At 39.1% G+C, this 18,776-nt stretch overlaps 1 protein-coding gene across 1 annotated transcript in view; it reads left to right on the top strand.

Moving 5' to 3' along the window:
• Positions 1-15,533, top strand: part of SPATA5 (spermatogenesis associated 5) — a 242,584-nt gene extending 227,051 nt beyond the window's left edge. The window contains exon 16 of the mRNA XM_051966244.1: positions 15,185-15,533. Within this exon, the coding sequence (XP_051822204.1) occupies positions 15,185-15,358 (174 nt within the window). The 3' untranslated portion in view covers positions 15,359-15,533. The remainder of the gene's footprint in view (positions 1-15,184) is intronic.
• Positions 15,534-18,776: the final 3,243 nt, after the last annotated feature.

Raw genomic sequence — 18,776 nt, 5'->3', positions numbered from 1 at the left:
TTTGATTTCATATCTTCTCTCTCTTACAAATTCCTTGAAGGTCGACACCAAGAATCTTTTTGATTCTTGCACATGATAACCATTTATAAACTTGACACAATGATATTTTCCTTCAAGTCTAGGATTCCTAAATAGTTTCTTATTTTGAAATACTACCACATATCTGATTCATTGATAATTGTTAATGTTCAAATATTTTAAGGGAGAAGAAAAACCATTGACTATTCAGACCATAAAAATGTGAACAACAGTGAAGAAGACTTGAAACCAAATAACACTTTTCCCAGTTTTTCTTAGTCTCAATAAATTATATTGTAGTTTATTAAGATGTTATAGAAGAATATTTTTTAAAGATGGAAAATACTGATACTCTTTACATAGTCCAGTAAAAATTTGAGACAAAACTGAAGTGCTACAAAGGACTCAAAAGTTTATGAGACTATTATCTCATTAGGTTAGATTAACTATCCTTGTTTTGACCTAGTTCTGAATATTTTCTTTGGAAGTAGAAGAGAAAATTATGCTGTTGTATTAAAGTTTAGTAGTGGTGGGATAGTCAGTAGAGTTTTTAAATTACTCCTTCTTGTCTTTCACTCATACTACTATTAACTAATTATTTATGTGAATTTCCCAGTATAGTTCTTTTTTGCTTCTCTGGAAAGTTGTATACATTAACTGTATGTCTCACTATCATTTTAAGCTCTGAGCTAGTGTTAATACTTCTGGCAAAATATCTCAACAATGTAATTCTGTCTCTCTCTCCCACAGTTACCTTCTCTAAACTGTATTTCCAATACATGTACCTAGACTAGCAAATGCCAGTGGTTGATATAATTTATAATTGTTATTTTAAAAGGCAAAGTAAACATTTTAAACAAACATAAAAAAAAAAAACTTTCTCCATGCCCAAAGGAAAAGAAGGAAGGATCCAAAGAGAAAAAAAGGGAGATATTCATTTTAGGACATCCTGGAGGAAGATGCAACATGGTCTGTGTCTGCTGTCACCCAAATAACCTCCTTGGAATCCCGGTCCCAATGCCAGTGGTGGCTGTCTCCCATTTCCATTCAGCTTCTTGTTGCTTCACTTTCTACCTGTCTCATATGCGTAGCTAAGTTTCTCTTCTTGTCTGACTTATGCTTGAACTGACTTTTTGAAGACCACTTAGAAGGTATAGTCTATCATTGGTCTTGTTCCTTTTCTGATTCACTCAGGGAACTTGTTCCAGCCTCAGAAAGGGATCTTTAAATTCTCCTTTTTTGCAATCAGGTATTAGCCTTTCAAAGACCAATTTCTTTACAAAATTATAATCCTGGACCAGTGATTTAGAGTCATCAAATTCAACCCCCTATGGAGTTCCCACTCTTAATTGGTGAGGAATCATGCACAGTAAATAGCAAAAGTTAGGGATGCTGACTGAGCTTCTAGAGTAAGAGAATGCACAGGTTTGACTAATGAGCTATTCCTCCCAATTAGATTTCCCAGGAATACAAAGGAAATACTCACAAACATTAATAGTACATTCATATTTATCTTGACCAGCTTATACTTGAATAGGAATTCCTCAAAATGCCTTTGACAAGTGGTTTCTCACTACCCCTCTAAGACCTCCTGAGACTGAGTTAGAGTCTTACCCTGGGGCAACCTACCCTATTTCAGGACAACTCTAATTGTTAGGAAGCTTTTTTTGTACAAAACTGCAATAGCCCCTCTCTTCATTTATTCAGACATTTTCTTCTTCCCTTTGGGGCAAAACAAAACCTTCTTCCTCTATTTGAAGAGGGCCTTTGTGTCTCTAAGCCTTCTCTTTTCAGGACCTAGCAGACTGGCTCTGACAGTGGTTTCTAGTCTCCTCCTTTTTCTCTTGTTTGGGATATAATTCAATTTGTGGGAGACCATCCTGAAATGTGGTACCAAAACCTGATTATGTGAGTCCCCATGTGATATTCATGGAGCTGCACACATTGCAACAATCAATTCCTTCATTCTGTTAATGGAGCCTCGTGCCCTGGATTCATCTTTGGAGCAATATCTAGGCCATGCAAACTGGACCTTTTTTTTTTTTTTCTTTAAAAGGCATTGAAACCATACTTGGGACTTAATTGTGACAACTCCTCATTTGCCACCTGGCTATATTCATTCTGGATTTCTTTGACTTCTTCCCCAAGTCCCCCAACTACTATTTTCTTCTCTTAGATTGTCTGCCATCTACTCTGTATATAGTTTGTACATATCTTTTAATTTTAATATATCTGATCTAACTTTGGTCTTAACCTTGACTTCAACCAATCAGTTCTTGCACTGTGTGCCAACAACTGCTTTGAGAAATGTCTCTTCCCCTTTTAGGTACCATATGGGGAGAGGTTCTCACTGCCCTCGGGTCTGTACCTTCTCCCTCTGCTTGAGGAAAGCATTCATGATCCAGAGATGTGAAACTGTGAAATAGTCTCTGGGTCCTGGGCCTCTTTCACTTATTGATCCTGAAGTAGACTGCTCAGTTTATTTTTCTCCATCTAGCCCTACCCATCCCATTCAATCTGTTCCAAACATCAGTGACCTTTTCCTGGATCATTTCAAATTGTCTTTTTGAGCTCTTTTGGACTCTTTCCTTACATTTGATTGTATTTTTTAAATCATGATTCTCCCTGCTGTCTTTATTAAAAAGCCCCAAATTGGGGTCTATGTGACCTGACTTTGAACCCTTATTTTATTTCTTACTGTCCTTGGGACTCGGATACTTCTTTTCTCTTCTCAATTTTTTTCATCTGTGAAATGAGAGGGATTGGACCAAATGGACTTAGGGCCATACAGTCTGCTGCCAAGGATCTTTTTACCTTTTTTTTTTTTTTTTTTTTTTTTTGGTATTGCTGTTGATGTTGGTTTTTTCATCATTCTCTCTTGAGATCTTCATTTATTTATTTATTTATTTTTTGTAGCTTGAGTTCAAATCTTCATGACTCCATTTTGGGTTTTCTTTGCAGAATACTGGAATGGTTTGCCATTTCCTTCTTCAGATCATTTTAGAGATGAGGGAACTAAGACAAACAGGATTCAGTGATTTGCTCAAAGTCATCCAGTGGCAAATATCTGAAGCTAGATTTGAACTCAGGAAGATGAGTCTTCTTGACTCCAGGACCCTCACTCTATTTACTGGCTCCCTTTCAATCACTTGTATTTATTAAGCCCTCCTGTGTATTAGGTTCTGGGTTAAGCACTAGAGATACAAAAAGATCTGCTCATGGCTTTGTTCCTCCCCTCCATGCTGTCTTCTACCCAGCCAGTGGTGGATTACCTGAGTCTTTTGGCCCAAATCCAGTAGGTCTTAGACCAGGGACCAGAAATTGCCAGATGTGGCATTTTTACTCAGAGGTATCCTCCTGTATGTACACAGTCTCAGGCCTAGAATGAGGCTGCCTTGGTGGTTCTTTGTGGGATCTCAGCATCCACACTGAAGGTTTCCACCTTCATATACTATGGGGCCCATGGACTTGCCACCAAAGTAGAGATGAGCCATGGTCCTAAAGCTTCATCTGGGAGGTAACCATGGAGAGGAGGTCCCTAAGAAAGGATAATAGGGAACAGCAACCAAACTGCTCCTTGCAGCCCCAGCTCGGAGCAAACCATCTCACAGTATTGGGTCATAAGGCTGAGCTAGAAGGGTCCAGCTTCCCATAGACCTTATTATTTGCCTAATAGTCTCTCTCCTCACTTTTGCTCCTTTTCTTCTCATTTTCTTCCTCACCATCCCTCCCTTTTCTCCTTCTACACCCTTCTTTATCCTGGCCCTAACCTTTTCCTGCCCTCCCTCTTACTTTCTTCCTCCCTCCCCATCTCTCTTCTCCTTCCAAACCTTAACCCTAACCTTAATCCATCTTGCTTAGAGATGGATTCTCAATAAAAAGAGAACAAAAAGAGCTAGTTATCATCAAAAGTAATCTACCCTCCTTTGTTTTTTTTAAAGGTTGGGAACATATTTTTAAAAAATAAAACCAAAATTTCTTATTAAAACATTTACGTAAAATTTTACCATGGCCATGTTAGCCAGACAGACCACCGAAGATTACACAGAAACATTTGTTGTGTGCATGAGTACTTTTTTTTTTTAAGTCTCACAAAATATCACTGAGACCAGCATTTGGCAGAGAGAGATCTTAAAATATTTTGTTCCAGCATGTAAATTCTCGTTTTGTTGCAGAATCCTTTTGTTAATGTGGTAGCTACATCAGATTCTTGCCAGAGTGAAGGGCACACTGACTTAGTATATTTCCAAAAATTGACTAAACTCTGGGCTTCTACCTACTTTTTGATTCTAAGCTGAAAAAGAGTATGTTTTAAGACACAGATACTGACCTCTTCTCATAAATTGTATTTTTTTAATGTATTTTTTTATGTATTTTTTACATAAATACACACATGCACATTTAACCTATATATACATATGTATGTATATTCATATGTATATATTATAAAAACCATGTTTTATAATATATATACACATAAGAATATGTATATACATGTATAAACAGTGAATATGCACATTATGTGTGTTTTATAATGTGTATGTACATAATCCATATTTGTAAAAATATGTTTATGCATGTAAATGTATGCATATGTAGAAAGTAAATATTTAAAATATATATTAAAATATGCAGTGGGGTTGGGAGGAGAGAAGGATTCAGAAAATCTTTACCACCAAATTCCACATTTGTCCCCTTTGCTCTTAAACCATTCGTAGAAAAAGAGAGAAAAGTTATTCTCTCACATACTGTCCCGAAGGTGGTCTGGGTCTGTTCCCAGTTGGATGTCAGTTTGTGAGATCAGAAGTTTCAGTTGCCAGGCAGGGACCTACCTGCAGTCCCCATTGTTAAGTCTGCTGATCAAGAATTCCAACCCTAAGAGGAAATTCTTGGCCCTTCACTCATTCTCCCCTCTCCGACATTGTTGGGTGATTTTAGGCACACACAGTGTCATTCATAATAGTGGATGCCTTGGTTGAGATTGCAAAATCATTCCTATTGTGTAGTAATCCCTCCCGTTCCCACAGTTGGCTCGCAGCTTTGTCAAAACTCTTTTCCCTTCAGCTAGAAATTTCTACATTTGGTAGAGTTCCAAAGACCATTTTTCCCCCCTAAATTCAAATTCTGAGGAAAGTTCAGGAACTATAAGGCAGCAGTTTAAAGTTTCTGGATAGAATCCCAGGGTTAAAGGTGTACCACAGATCTATGATTCAATTCAATGAAAGTTTATTGAACACTTGCTAAATGGTTCAAGGTGCTCAGCAGGGTGCTGAAAGGGCTATCTCAGGAAAGCAAAGCTCATGATCTGTGGAGCAGCTGCCACCCATGTCCATCTCTAGTGAAGACATCAGCTTTTCTCCTACTCTGACACACATAAAAACTAAAAAGAGCCCAGACTTCTAGGCTGGTGGTACTGTCAGAGTCATGCCCTTCTGGGAATACACATGTCTTGGATAACTGTGTTTGTGTGTCCCCCATGTTTCCCTGCAGAAAATGGGGTACCTGGAGCTATGTCTAAACTGCCTGCAGTCTTCGTTTCAGAATGCACAAAAGGGTTGGCCAGTGATTTGTGGGAATCCCAAGTGTCTACGGACAACTCCAAGGCTCTATCCCAGAATCCCTTTTTTCACTTCTCCCTCTCCCAGGGATGTATGAGGTCCCATGGATTCACCTACCGACCAGGAGATCTGAGCTGAGATCCCACTGCTGACATTTATTACCTTTTTATTCTTGGGAATATCAGATAATCTCTTCCTTAGTTTACTTGGAAAATGAGAGAATCACCCTGCCTGGTTCTGTTTTTTCTCTGATCCCCGTCTCTCCTGAGCTCCATTACCAGCACCACCATTGACACAGCTTCTCTTTTGTCAGGCCCCAATTACCCAATTTTTTGCACAGAAGGTGTTAACCTGTATTGGTAGAGGAAATTGGCTCATCTGGAAGTGCCCTATAAGTAAGAAATCATCAGTCTAGTCCTTAATCCATCAACTAAATGGTCCCAATGGTTTAAATTCTTCTCTGTGGGCCAGTGGAACAGGGGCCATGTTTATCTGGGGCATATATTCAAAATTTAATATTGATTTTTCTTCCCATGAGAAAGTCAGACATTGTTCCCATCCTTAATGTTTTCAAAGATCCCAAGCATCAAACTCTATGACAAGATGGGAATTATGTCCATACTCTTCAGGTGCTTTCTTTGCCACTGCCCACAGAGGAGTTGCTCTTTTCAAAGGGCCACAAGTGGAGGAACCCTTCCTACTTAATGAAGCCTCCCCCATTCCAGTTCCATTTCTTATACTCATTAGGAGAAAAGAACATATTGGATTTTATTTTTTAAAAATAATACCTTTTGATTTCTGCTTCTTCAGAGAATAAGAAGGATTAGTTAGAAAATATTAACTAATGTTCACATAATATTTTAGGATATACAAAACCTTTGAGATAGAAGCAATTGCTAACTCCATTTTACGGATGGGGAGACTTTGGCATTCAAGATTAAGCTCCTTGCCTCAGGTCCCACAGCCAGTATGTGAGACAGAAGTTGAATTTAGGGCTGTTTCTAACTCCAAGTCCAAAGCTATATTCACTTTACCACCTAGCTGTCTCAGCTCTGTCTGTGTTCATTTTTAAGACTAATCCTGTTTATTTCTTGTAAACCTTTATGCTCCAGAGAAGGGAAGTTATTGCTTCTATTTTACATATACCTGGCTAAGGCTTATTGTAGCCTTTAAATAAATGAAGCAACAATTATGATCCAGAGGCTATAACAGCTGATACTTACAGAGCAGTTTATCTTTATAAAGTCCTAGACATCAACTGTGCACATTTGGTCATTGTCACTGATACACTGTTTTTTCTTTGTATATTGAGCAATAGAAAACTTTTATTAATGTCTGCGGTGTGCCAGATACCATACTAAGATACTGGAAATGTAAAGACAAGAATAATATCCCTGTTCTCAAGGAATTAACATTTACTTAGAGACCTTGCTGTCTTTTGTTTGTTCACTTAAGTTTTTCATTAGCATCCTGAGAGAAGAGTTGTTATTCCTATTTTACAAATGACTCCAAATGGCCAGGACCCTTCTTTTCTTTCTTCTTCCTTCCCTTTTTCTCTAGTTTTCCTCTCCCTTTCTCCTTTTCTCTTCTTCTTCTTGTCTCTGTCTCTCTCCCTCCTTCCCCTCTCCCCCTCTCTCTTCATCAATTTCCATGGGTTTAATTGTTATCCCTATGTCAGTGATACCCAGATATATACATCTAGCCCCTGACTTTGTCCTGAGCTTCAGTCCCACATCCCCAATTGTCCACTGGAATATTTCAAACCAGATATTGTAGACATGTCAAACACGTGTCCAAAATAAAACTTATTGTCTTCGCCCCCCAAGCTCATTTCCTTTCTAAAATTTGTTATTCCTGTTGAAGATATTACCATTCTTTCAGTCTCCCAGATCAGTACTACTGCTTGACAAATAGTAGGCGCTTAATAAATGCATATTGATTGATTAGTGCAAGTCTCAACTCCTCAATCTCCCTCACCTAACAATGTTAATGTTCAGTCGGGTCTGACTTTTCATGACCCCATTTGGGGTTATCTTGGCAAAGATACCCGGAGTGCTTTTGCCATTTCCTTCTCCAGTTTATTTTACAGATGAGGAAACTGAAGTAAATAAACATAAATGACTTGCCCAGAGTCACATAGCTAGAAAGAATCTGAGGTCAGATTTGAACTCAGGAGAATGTCTTCCGGACTCCAGGGCCAGCACTCTAGCTGCTGTGCTGTTAAGCTGCCTGTGCACTTACTTACTTTGTATTTATATTTGTATGTAGGTACTTTTTCCCTGTGTGCTTATTTTTGTACCTGCCTCTGTCATTAGAATGTAGGTTGTCTCTGCCTTGTAAATAAGGATAGTTTTACTCATTCTCTCATCAGATGTATATCCTCAGCCCTTAGCACAATAGGACACATAGTAGGCCCTTTATGAATACTTAGTGTTTGATTATTTGAGATGGATTCTTCCCATGGCCAACCAGCTGGTTGACACCTCACTAGCCAGACTATCTCTGGGCATGTGTATATTTCTGCAAGCATTCATATTTCCAACAGGCTCTTTACCTCTGGAATATGTCCCCCATAGCCCCTGCCTGACATCTTAGATCATTGGAACTACAGAGTCTCTGCTCCTTGAAGGCATGGACTCTCCATTTTTCCTTGCCCAGTTCTGGGTAGCTCTTGGCTGCTTAATAAAATGCTCGTTGATTTTGCATCCAAGAACAAAATTGAATAGTTGTCCAAGCATAGTGCATAAGTTCCTTGTCTTGTTGAACCATCCGGAAGATGCTTTCAAAACCTAATGATGAAGATTCCTGATGTAGGTTAGTAATCAGCAAATAGCCCATTAAAAATCAGCTTATCTTCTTTGAGGGAATGGAACAAAATAGTTAAAGGATTAGGAAAAGCTTCCAAAATATCTTTCTGTCAGAGACATTAAGGAGCTCATTTGGCCCAACAGCTTCTTTCTAAATAAGTTAGTTTTAAATTCCAGATCCAAACTCTAATTCAAATTCATCCATTCATTCAACCACGCTTCTTCCTTGTAAGCTTCATTTGACCATAGGATTATTTAGCTGAATTCCCTTATCGCCAACATGGTTCCTTCTGATACTGTCTGCTTTTAAATATGGTAGTAGGGTGGTGATGAGACTGTCTGGTCCCTGGGCCATATGCTACAAAACCATATGGCTGGGCAGGGTATTCGGTAACTAGTGAAGGCAAAAGGGAAGGCCCCAGTGTTCATTGTGAAGATTTCACTGCTGACAGTCACAAGACAAAAGAGATGCATTCTCTTAGCTTCCCTCAGCCTTAGTTTTCTCATCTTTATAATGGGGGATAGGGCAGGGAGAAGATCTGGCTGCATCTAAGGTCCCATAAAGCTTCAAAACTAGATTCTTATGTGATCTCATATCTCTAATGACCAAGGAAACAGTTTTCAAAAGTAATACATATACGATGCTCCTTTAAAAAAAGTTCTATAGCCTCAGAAAGGGATGCCAAAGAGCTGGGTTCAAATTCAGCTTGACCTTTGCTAGTTGTGTAACCTCAGGCCTGTTTCTTCACCAATGGAAAAAATAGTACAACCAATTCTCCCCTTACTGTCGCTCTGAAATTTATTATAAGGGAAACACTTTTAAACATGAAAATCAGTCTTAGACTCATTTTAGGGGCTGCTAGACAGACTGCCACAGTTCATTTCAGAGTCTCTGGCTTGCAATCTCTGACCTTTTCTTATCATGTATATGTTTAGACTTTTATATCTGAAAGTGCCGTCCTTCCTCACTCTGAGGAATGTCAGTGAATCAATATTGCTTGCTGTCGAATATAAATCTAACCTTTGTTTTAAAAAGCCTTTCCCTATAGGGGTTCCAAAAATTCTTATTGGCTCTTTAAGAGCAAAGACAATATTGATAAAAGGAGCTTGTCCTGTCATTTTGGGGTCAGTTAAAAAAAAGTCTAGCTGTGAGAAAGAGAAAAGGGGGTGTGTTTTACCTGGAATCTGAGCACAAAGTTCTTCCCCATTAGAGCAATTCTAAAGTGATAAAGAAACGCCAGAGAATTTTATGAAGAGATAGAGTCTGAGGAACTAGCAAAGACTGTGCATTCTGGAAAGACTCTTTCTGGCGTTTATTGAAAAAAAGGGGACAAAAAGTAATTATTGAAAAGAAATATGACAGAAATTCCTTAGTGATTTTAATCAGTGTTCTGGACTGTTTTCAGACAAGTAATTAGGCATCTACTATTTTGTTGAGGGCTTGACGTGATTCTAGCAGTGATGTTGATCATAAGTAAAATGGTGAGTAGTTATATAGATATTATTAATTCTGTTTGCTAATAAATTGTTAATAAATAAAAATTATTTAATAAACCAAAGAAACTTCTTTTCCTAAGATTAATGAATTTTGCTTTTATATATTTAAATAGAAACCAAATTTATTGGATAGTTACAATTTGTTAGCAAGTAGAATTGATAATAGATAAAATTATTTTCAGTATTTTTGCATATGGTAAATATCACTGCCAGAATCTTTTTAATAGTGACTCATTGGAGGTTTTCTTGGCAGAGATACTGGAATGGTTTGCCATTTCCTTCTCCAGTTCATTTGACAGATGAGGAAACTGAGGCAGACAGGGTAAATGACTTGACTGGAATCACACAGCTAATAAGTGTCTGAGGCTGGATTTGAACTCAGGCCTTCCTGACTCCAGACTGGACTCTTTAGCCACTGCGCCATGTAGCTGCTTCTATTTAAACGGCACATAATTATATTAATAACTAAAACCTTTCTTTTCCTGTTAGCGTCTTTGTAAATTAGAAGTTTCTTTCCTCCTCTCTTTTAAATCTAGACAACATTTCACATGCTAAGTCTGTGAGGGAATAGCAACGCAAACAACTGTATGAGGCCTTTAAGCCCTGGCTCAAGAGTTTTGCTGTGAAAATGGCAGAAGACCCTGGGAAGATTTGTGCTCATTGTTATAAATGCCGTTACTATTTATACTTTTACCCCTACTGCCAGCTGAAAGGGTCTCCAGTATTCTAATTATTCTAATAATAACCTCAGAGAGAAAAGAATCCATGTGTGTCCCCATGGCCTCAGCACACCTGGCTTCAAGGAAAACCTTTGACTTTCTCCTTGTTAACCAGTTTCAACTCCACTGGGGAGGATTCTACCCCCTATACTCTTGTCTCCCTCGACTGATCCCCATGGGCAGTGTTTACAAGGCACCTCTGTGGATAGCATAGAGAGAAGCAGAAAACACACAAAGTCCTGGGACCACCAAAAAAGAGGGAGCTGCCTAACACACAGCAGGGGAAGAGCTTTTTCTGCATAGAAAAGGAAAGCTTGGAAACAGTCTTAGGAGCAGCCAGATTCTTTCCTTGTATTTAGACATGGATTTGGACTGTATCATCCTGTTCTATCTCCCACCTTCCTGAGATAACCATAGGCTGTCTTAGAGTAATAATGATGATGAAGAATAGCATTTTATTTTTTCTCAATTAAATGAATTCAAATACAGCTTCTGACTCATGCTAGCCGTGTGACCCTGGCCAAGTCACTTAACCCCAATTACCCCCCCCAAAAAAATACATTATTTCAAAATTCATCTTAAGGCCACCTCCTACCTATTCTTTATAGATATACAATGAAGCAGCTAAATGGCTTAGTAAATAGAGCGCCAGGCCTCAAGTCAGGAAGAACCATGTTTAAATCTGTCTTCACATACTTAATAATTGTATAGCCCTAAACATGTCACTTAATCCCCCTGTGCCTCAGTTTCCTCATCTATAAAATGGAAGTCATAATAGCACCTGCCCCTCAAGAGTTTCTGTGAGGATTGGTTGAGATATTTGCAAAGTGTTTAGCAAACTTCAAAGTGCTACATAAATGCTAGCTATTATTATTAATAAGCCTGCCTGATTCTTCCTGGAGCCCAAATTATCTTGTATTTACTTAGTCTGTATCATATATATATATATTATATATATATATATATATATATATATATATATACCCAAATTATCTTGTATTTACTTAGTCTGTATCATATATATATATATATATATATATATATATATATATATATATATATATATATATATATATATATTTGTACACATTCTTTTCCCCTGAAGAAAGTATACTCTTTGAGGGCATTTTTGTTTTTGTATCAACAATGTCAACTCTAGACCAATGGTTCTACAGCCCTACCGTGGAAGAGGAAAGGAACAAGCAATAATTAAACATTTACTGTGTGCTGGGTATTATACTAAGCATAGTACAGATACTATCTCCTTTGATTCTCAGAACAGCCCTGGGATTTGGGGGCTTTTATTGTCACTATTTTACAGATGAGTCATGCAGAGATAAAGTGACTTGTGCAGGGTCACACAGATAGTAGGTAGTTTTCAGTCTGTATTTGAGCTCAGGTGTTCCTGACTCTTATGTCTAGAGCTTTATCCATAGTACCCCTGGCTCTCACTACCACTTTTGCATCCTTCTCACGTATTTTCTCCCTTCCCTCATAGGTATAGGTACTGTTTCATATAGTGGGACAGAATGTTCACGTCCTGCTGCTCTCTGTGAAGGATGGCCAGCCCAGTCACAGCAGCAGTCCTCTCTGGGACTCGCCGTCCCAGAATCGCAGAGACTTTAGAGAAAAGGGAGAAGACTCCCTGCCATAACATTCCCAGTAGCTGTCGATCATGCAGCCCCTGCTTGGAGACCTCCAAGGAAGGGGAATATGTCCTTATTTGGAAAACATTCTAGCCTCAAACCTAAACTTCCTCCCTCCAGCTTCCTCCTCCTGGCTCTGCTCTTGGGGGTCTAGTAGAACAAAGCTGACCCCTCACTGGGGCTCAAGCCATCATCTCCACATCCACCTCCCACTCCTCCCATCCCCTACAATCTCTAAGGCCATCCACCCAATAGAGACATGAGCTGAACTCAGCCATGGGTGATCAGGCAATAATTTCTCCCAGATTTTCCCTCCATCTGTGATATAACTTAAGAATAGATATATTTTAGAGTGCCTAGTGTTTGATGGACTTATATCATGCTTGTTAGATGACATTATCCTTATTTCTCCAAAAAGGAAACTGGCCCAGTGAATTTGAAAACTTTCCCCAGGACTGCTCACCTACTAAGCTGGAGGGACTGGATTTGAACCCAGGGTTCTGAGTCCAAGCCTTGCCCCAATCCTAGGAGTATGTGGATGTGGCTTTTTGTTTAGAAGGCTCCTCTGTTCTTTTGGGCTATTGAGTTCCAAGAAACCCTTTGTTCCATTTCATAAAGGAGAAGATTGTGGACTAGAATGGAAGTCCCTGCCAGTCCTAGGGCCCCTGCTCCTTCTTGACTGTGATGTGGGGGGCTCTTTGGATGGTCATTACGAGGCCCAGGGCTTTGGCTGGCTTGAGGCCTTGATCTCCATGGAAAGTCAGCTCATCACCATTCCTGGGTAGGGCTGGGTTTCCAGGGCGGCGATAACCTTCTCTGTTTGTTAGAGGGACCTGGGCCTCCCGGGTGTATTGTGGTGACTTAACAAAGCCTTCCAAATCCCTGCATGTTTTTGTGTGAAAGCCCCCTTGAACGCATGGCTAAAGCCCCTGAAATCGGAGGCGCATCCTGGACAGCCGCCGGCCCCGCCTGGGCCGGGCAGCTCTTTCAGCAAGTGAACAAACAGAGGAAATCTGCTGAATAGCTGGACAAGTGGCTTTCATTTACAAACACCGGGCACCATCGCTCCCCAGCCCTGCTTAGCCTGCTGCCCTCCAAATCACAATCCCTTTTCATCCCACCAGCCCCTTTCACCAGCCGGCTTCCGCCCTCTGAAGACCGATGAGCTGAAAAATGCATTTCAGGATTGGGAGACCTTCTCCTTGTTTCCCTTCTGTTGTCTCCAGCCACTGGGCTTCTTCTATCCCCCAGCCCCCACCCGCTTTCTCCTCTCTGAATTGATTGTCCAGCTTTGCCTTCCCTCTGAAGAGATTGATGGAGAAACTAGTCTGTGTGAGCTGATTCTCAAGGTCAAAACTGGGTTGATGCTACTAGCTCAAAAGGAAATCCTTTTACATTTATGTAATAGATCAGGTCAGGAGCTGATGGGAAATAGAGATCCAAGAAGGTGTGGGGGGGGATGGATTTCAGGTCCCTTGGGATTGACTTATGTCTCTAGTGAACTTGAAATGAGAAGCAAAATAGCAAAATGGATAGAGCTTTGAATTCAAGGGCGTTGAATATTTCTGAGACCCCACACAACTCAGGTCAGTCCCAGAGCCAGGACTTCCTTTTACTCTCCTGACAAAGAATCAAATATTTTTGAGTGCAGGATGACCCTAGAGGTTATTAAGTATAGCCATTCCCCAACTCATAGGCATCCCCACAACTTTCAGTTCTTTGCCACCACAGAGAGCTGCTATAAATAATTTAGAACATATAGGGTGCTTTCCTTTTTCCCTAATTGTCTTGAAAAACAGACAGTGGTATTGTGGGGTCAGAGGGCAGAAGCAGTTTAATAACTTTGATCATAATTCCAATTTGTTTTCCAGAATGGTTAGATTAGTTCACAATTCCACCAGCAGTGAATTAGGATCTCAGTTTTTCCACAACTCCTCCAATTGTTGCTTTCCCCTTCAGTCAGTTTAGCCAACCTATTAGGTGTAAAATGATATCTTGAGGTTGTTTTAATTTGCATTTCTCAGATTAATTATGATTTAGAGCATTTTTTCATGTGACTATAAATTATTTTGCTTTCTTCATCAGAAAAATTGCCTTTTCACATCCTTTGACTAATCAATTGGGGAATGACTCATGTTCTTAAATATTTAACAAAATTCTTTATATAGTTGAGATATAAGATTTTTATCTGAGAATCGGTCTATAAAATTTCCCACATACATAATTTCCTGTTTTCCTTCTGATCTTGGCTACAATTGTTTTATTTATACAAAAAAAATTTTAATTTAGCTTAATTGAAATGATCACTTTACACCTCATACTTCTCTGTGACTCTTATTCATTCACAAATTGCCTATGCATATCGATAGGTAATATGTTCTTATATTCTTCAGATTTTCTTGTTATTACTCTATAGTTAGGTCATGTATTCATTTTGATCTTAACTTGGTAAATCGTATAAGATATTGATCTGTGCTCAATTTCTGCCACACTGCTTTACAGTTTTCCCAATAATTTTTACCAAGTAATGAATTATAATCCCCAAAACTTATCTTTACACTTATATAAAGTATATAAAATATACACTTGTATATTTTATTTATAGGTGAAGAAACAAAGGTCAAGAAAGGATTTTACAAACAATGACTGGCATAGTTGGGATAGATACATAGGCCCTTTGGCTCCAAATGCAGTATATCCCCAGACATTAAAACTGTCATTTATACAGTGCTTTATGGTTTGTAAAGCACTTTACAAATGTGATCTCATTTTAGCCTCACAGCAACCATGGAAAGGATTTTTCATTTCAACCCATTTTATAGTTAAGAGAAGATTAAAGTAATACTGATAGCTGGTGTCTGAAAATGGATTTGAACTCAGGTCTTCTGACTCCAGGTAACAAATGTGTGATTTTCTTTCTCTCCTCTGTTCATTTACAGATCACAGCAGTCTGTTCAGAAGCAGGCCTCCTTGCTCTAGAAGAAAATATACAAGCCAAATATATCATGAAAAGACATTTCGCAGAGGCCTTGAACATCGTGACCCCAAGAATTCCCGAATCCATGAGACATTTTTATGCAGATTATCATAAGAATGGATTACACACGTGCTGAGAGCATCATGGGTCCTAATGTAGTCAATTCAAACACTTTTTTGAAAGAAAAGTGAATTTCTCATGTACAGCATGACTTGAGGTAGCCAAAATGTTCCTTCTTGTAAATGGAATGTCTGAAATCAACTTGGGTGGAATTGAGAGACTGCTGATGTTCCAATAAAGACTGAGAGAGATGGTTTGGGTCATGTGAGTTCAATGGAAAGAACTGGGGGCTGGTTTTACAATGAGTTGTTGTGATCTGTGTTTTGTTCAAGTCTTCTGGTTTAAATCAGATTTTAATCTAGAAGTACTTGCCAATATTTTCACAGATGCATTGGCAACTTGGCTGTTTGTAAACCTCAACTTCTTCTTTCCCCATCCTTTGCACTAGAAATCTTTCTTGTTCCCTTCTAATATAAGAGAAGAACTATGATCAAATCTCACCTCTGTTAGTTATTTGCTGTATGACCCTGAGGGAGTTAATCTTCTGAGCCTCAGGTTACCATCTGTAAAAAGTTTGGACGAATGGCCTGTGAGGATGCTTCTGGCTCTACAGTTCTGACCCTCATCTCTTCCTTGGAGAGTCCTTCACTTTCTGGAAAGTAGAGCTTAAGTGCAAGCATCCCTACCTATACTTTCTAAGCCTCCCATTTCTAAGTTCTCTCTAATTCTTGAAGTTTCTTTATATTTCATCATGTATACTGTATATTCATTTCTTAGCATCTCAGCCTCTTGGGGACAAGAGCTCTTGTTTTTTGTTTTTCTATCCCTAGTTCAGTGCGCTAGATATTATAAATGTATTAATAGATAGACAGAAATTATAAATGCCTTTTTATACACATGTGCATACATTTGTATGCATAAATACATACATACATATATACATATGTGAGCTAGGTGGCTACATAAATCTGTGAAACTGTGAAAATCCAATGAAGATGCCAGATAGACTTGCCAAATTTGCAGTTAGTCCTTTGGCCAAAGATGGATTTGTCCGTATTACAGCTGTCATTTCCAATCAACCTTCACCATCTTTACCTGTGCTTAAAACAAAGAAAGAAACACATGAAGTTCAGTTTCACTGGCAAATATGGGCCCATTTCAGTGTTTGAAAAGTAGGATGATTGGGCATTTTATTTACACTTGTGGCCCTTCTTTGGGCAGTTTTATTGGATAAATTGAGTACTATCAATAAGCACTATGTATTTCTGGGGCTGGCAAACCTTTTTTAGTTTAAAGATTATGCTCTGATATGTTATCATGCCTGAGCTTGTTAATATGAATCCTTAGCTCATCACTTAACCTAGGTCTTCTTGTCATGTTCTTGGTCATTAACTACATTGGAGATGAGTATGGAAAAGAAAGCTCTTTTTTTCCTTCCAAATTCAAAGCCAGCAACCCAGACTCTATCTCAGTAATTCTTCACAAATTCCCAGAATGATCATTTCTGGGAAAAGAAGAAGATGGGTATGTTAGGAGGAAAAAAATTAATTCCCAGGGGAAAAAAATTTGATCCAGAAATGCCTAATTACAGGCTGAAATAGTTAAGATTTGTTTTGGCAGTTAAGATAATATGGGTGTATTTCTTAAATATTTATACCTTTGCCTGCCTCTCAAAAAAGTTTTGAAATTATGTTTCTGGGCCCATTCTTAGTATACCAGGGGAGTGCTCAAGATTTATTGACCTTTGAGTAAATGAAGCTTCCAAGATATTCCTCATTTTAAAATTAGGGGGCATTAAAAAAAAAAAAAAAAAAACTTTCCTTATGGAGAATTGATGAAGAAAATTATGGGAAGGGTAGCACTTGGAGACTGACTTTAGGGACATTACACAGACTGACACAACAATCCTTGTTCTGTATCTCAGTGGACACTGCCAAATTCATGTCATCTATATATCCCAAGCTATGTATGTAGCCAGGAGTACTTTGATTTCTCTAAGCTCATCCCCAAAGCATCAGAAGCCATGAGGAATGCTAGAGTTGGACATTGTGGGGAGAAGAGAAAAGAAGTTTATATAGGAGAAATTGATTCGGGGCAGTTTGAGGCTGGGGAGACACACTTGTTTAGGTGAATGGATTTAGTAATCTTTAAGCCAGTATTTCTGAATCCTCAGGGGGTTAATCCAAAAAACTGATTTCTAAATGAGATCAACAAAACAAGACTTCGGGAGTATTTTGGCCTGTTCCCAGTCTGCAGAAAGAACAGATTTAGACCTGAAAGGGACTGTTGAAGAAAAGTAGTCCAAACTCATTATTATAGACATGTGAAATAATGAATAGCACAACCAAGATTTGAACCCAAGGCCACTGGGCTCAGCCTGGTATTGATGAAAGAGAAATAGATTTAGGGCTGAAATATCTAGTTTTGGATTTCAACTTTGCCCCCTTACTAGCTGTATAACTTGAGCAAGCCTCTTACAAGCCTGTGCCACATTTTTTATTGTCATTTATAAAATAAGTCAATTTGTCTAGACCCCAACTTCTTAAACTGTGATTCTTGACCCCATCTGGTATCTCATAACTGAATGTGAGGGTCACAAAATTATGATTTATTGCCAGTAAATGTTTGGTTTGCATTCCTATTTTCCATACCTTTATGCCCAGAGTCACATAAACATTTCTCAGGCAAAAAGAGATCATAAGTAGAGAAAGTTTAAGAAGCCCTAGTCTAGATGATTCTGAGATCCTTCCCTGCACAAAGTGTGAGTCTGTTCCTTTCTCCTCACACCAGCTGTAGCTTGCCTCTCTACAAAGGCTACTCAGACTGATCTGTGGCTATCTAATCGTTATCACCACAGCTGGTGCCTCATTTTCTTCCCTAAGTGTCTCCTAAAATAGGACGTACTCTGTGGGTGGATTGAAGTTGTCCTGGCTGGAAGTTGCCTTAGGGAAATCCTTCAGGTCAATGTGCATGATAGGTATGAACAAAGACTTGTGGGTCATGGGCAAGACTTCCCCAAGGGAACAGATGCTCACTCCAGTGATTCCATTCTCAGTTCCGAACTCCGACGGTAGGGAAGGACTTTTTTATAAGGACTTCTTATATAGTCCTTCTACTTAACTTCTAGGTAATAGAAGTTCTATTAATTATAGGACTTCTAGATAAGAAGACCATGTGATGGATCATGGAAAGACCCAGTTCTCCCAGCAAATGTCCAAATAGTAAACATGAGTCAGCAACAGTCAATGAGTAAGCTCTTCCCTCGCTCCAGGACGGCCCAAGTCTGTGGGTTCTTGGCAAAGGCTATACCAGGAAAGTCAGCATGCACTCTAGTAAATGGCCTGTGGGCACGTTAAAGATGGACACATCGGTGGAATTCAGTGACAGCCCCAGCTCGGGGCAATTGGGCTTGAAATCAAGGGGCTTTTGTTCTTGCCTGTCAGGACAGAAATAGGGGGCAGAACCAAGCTCCATAAAGCAGGGAAATAGCCTGG

The sequence above is a fragment of the Antechinus flavipes genome, chromosome 6, assembly GCF_016432865.1.
Source record: "Antechinus flavipes isolate AdamAnt ecotype Samford, QLD, Australia chromosome 6, AdamAnt_v2, whole genome shotgun sequence".
Lineage (NCBI taxonomy): Eukaryota > Metazoa > Chordata > Mammalia > Dasyuromorphia > Dasyuridae > Antechinus > Antechinus flavipes.
The sequence above is the reverse complement of the archived record's forward strand: the minus strand, read 5'-3'. Positions and strand labels throughout refer to the sequence as shown.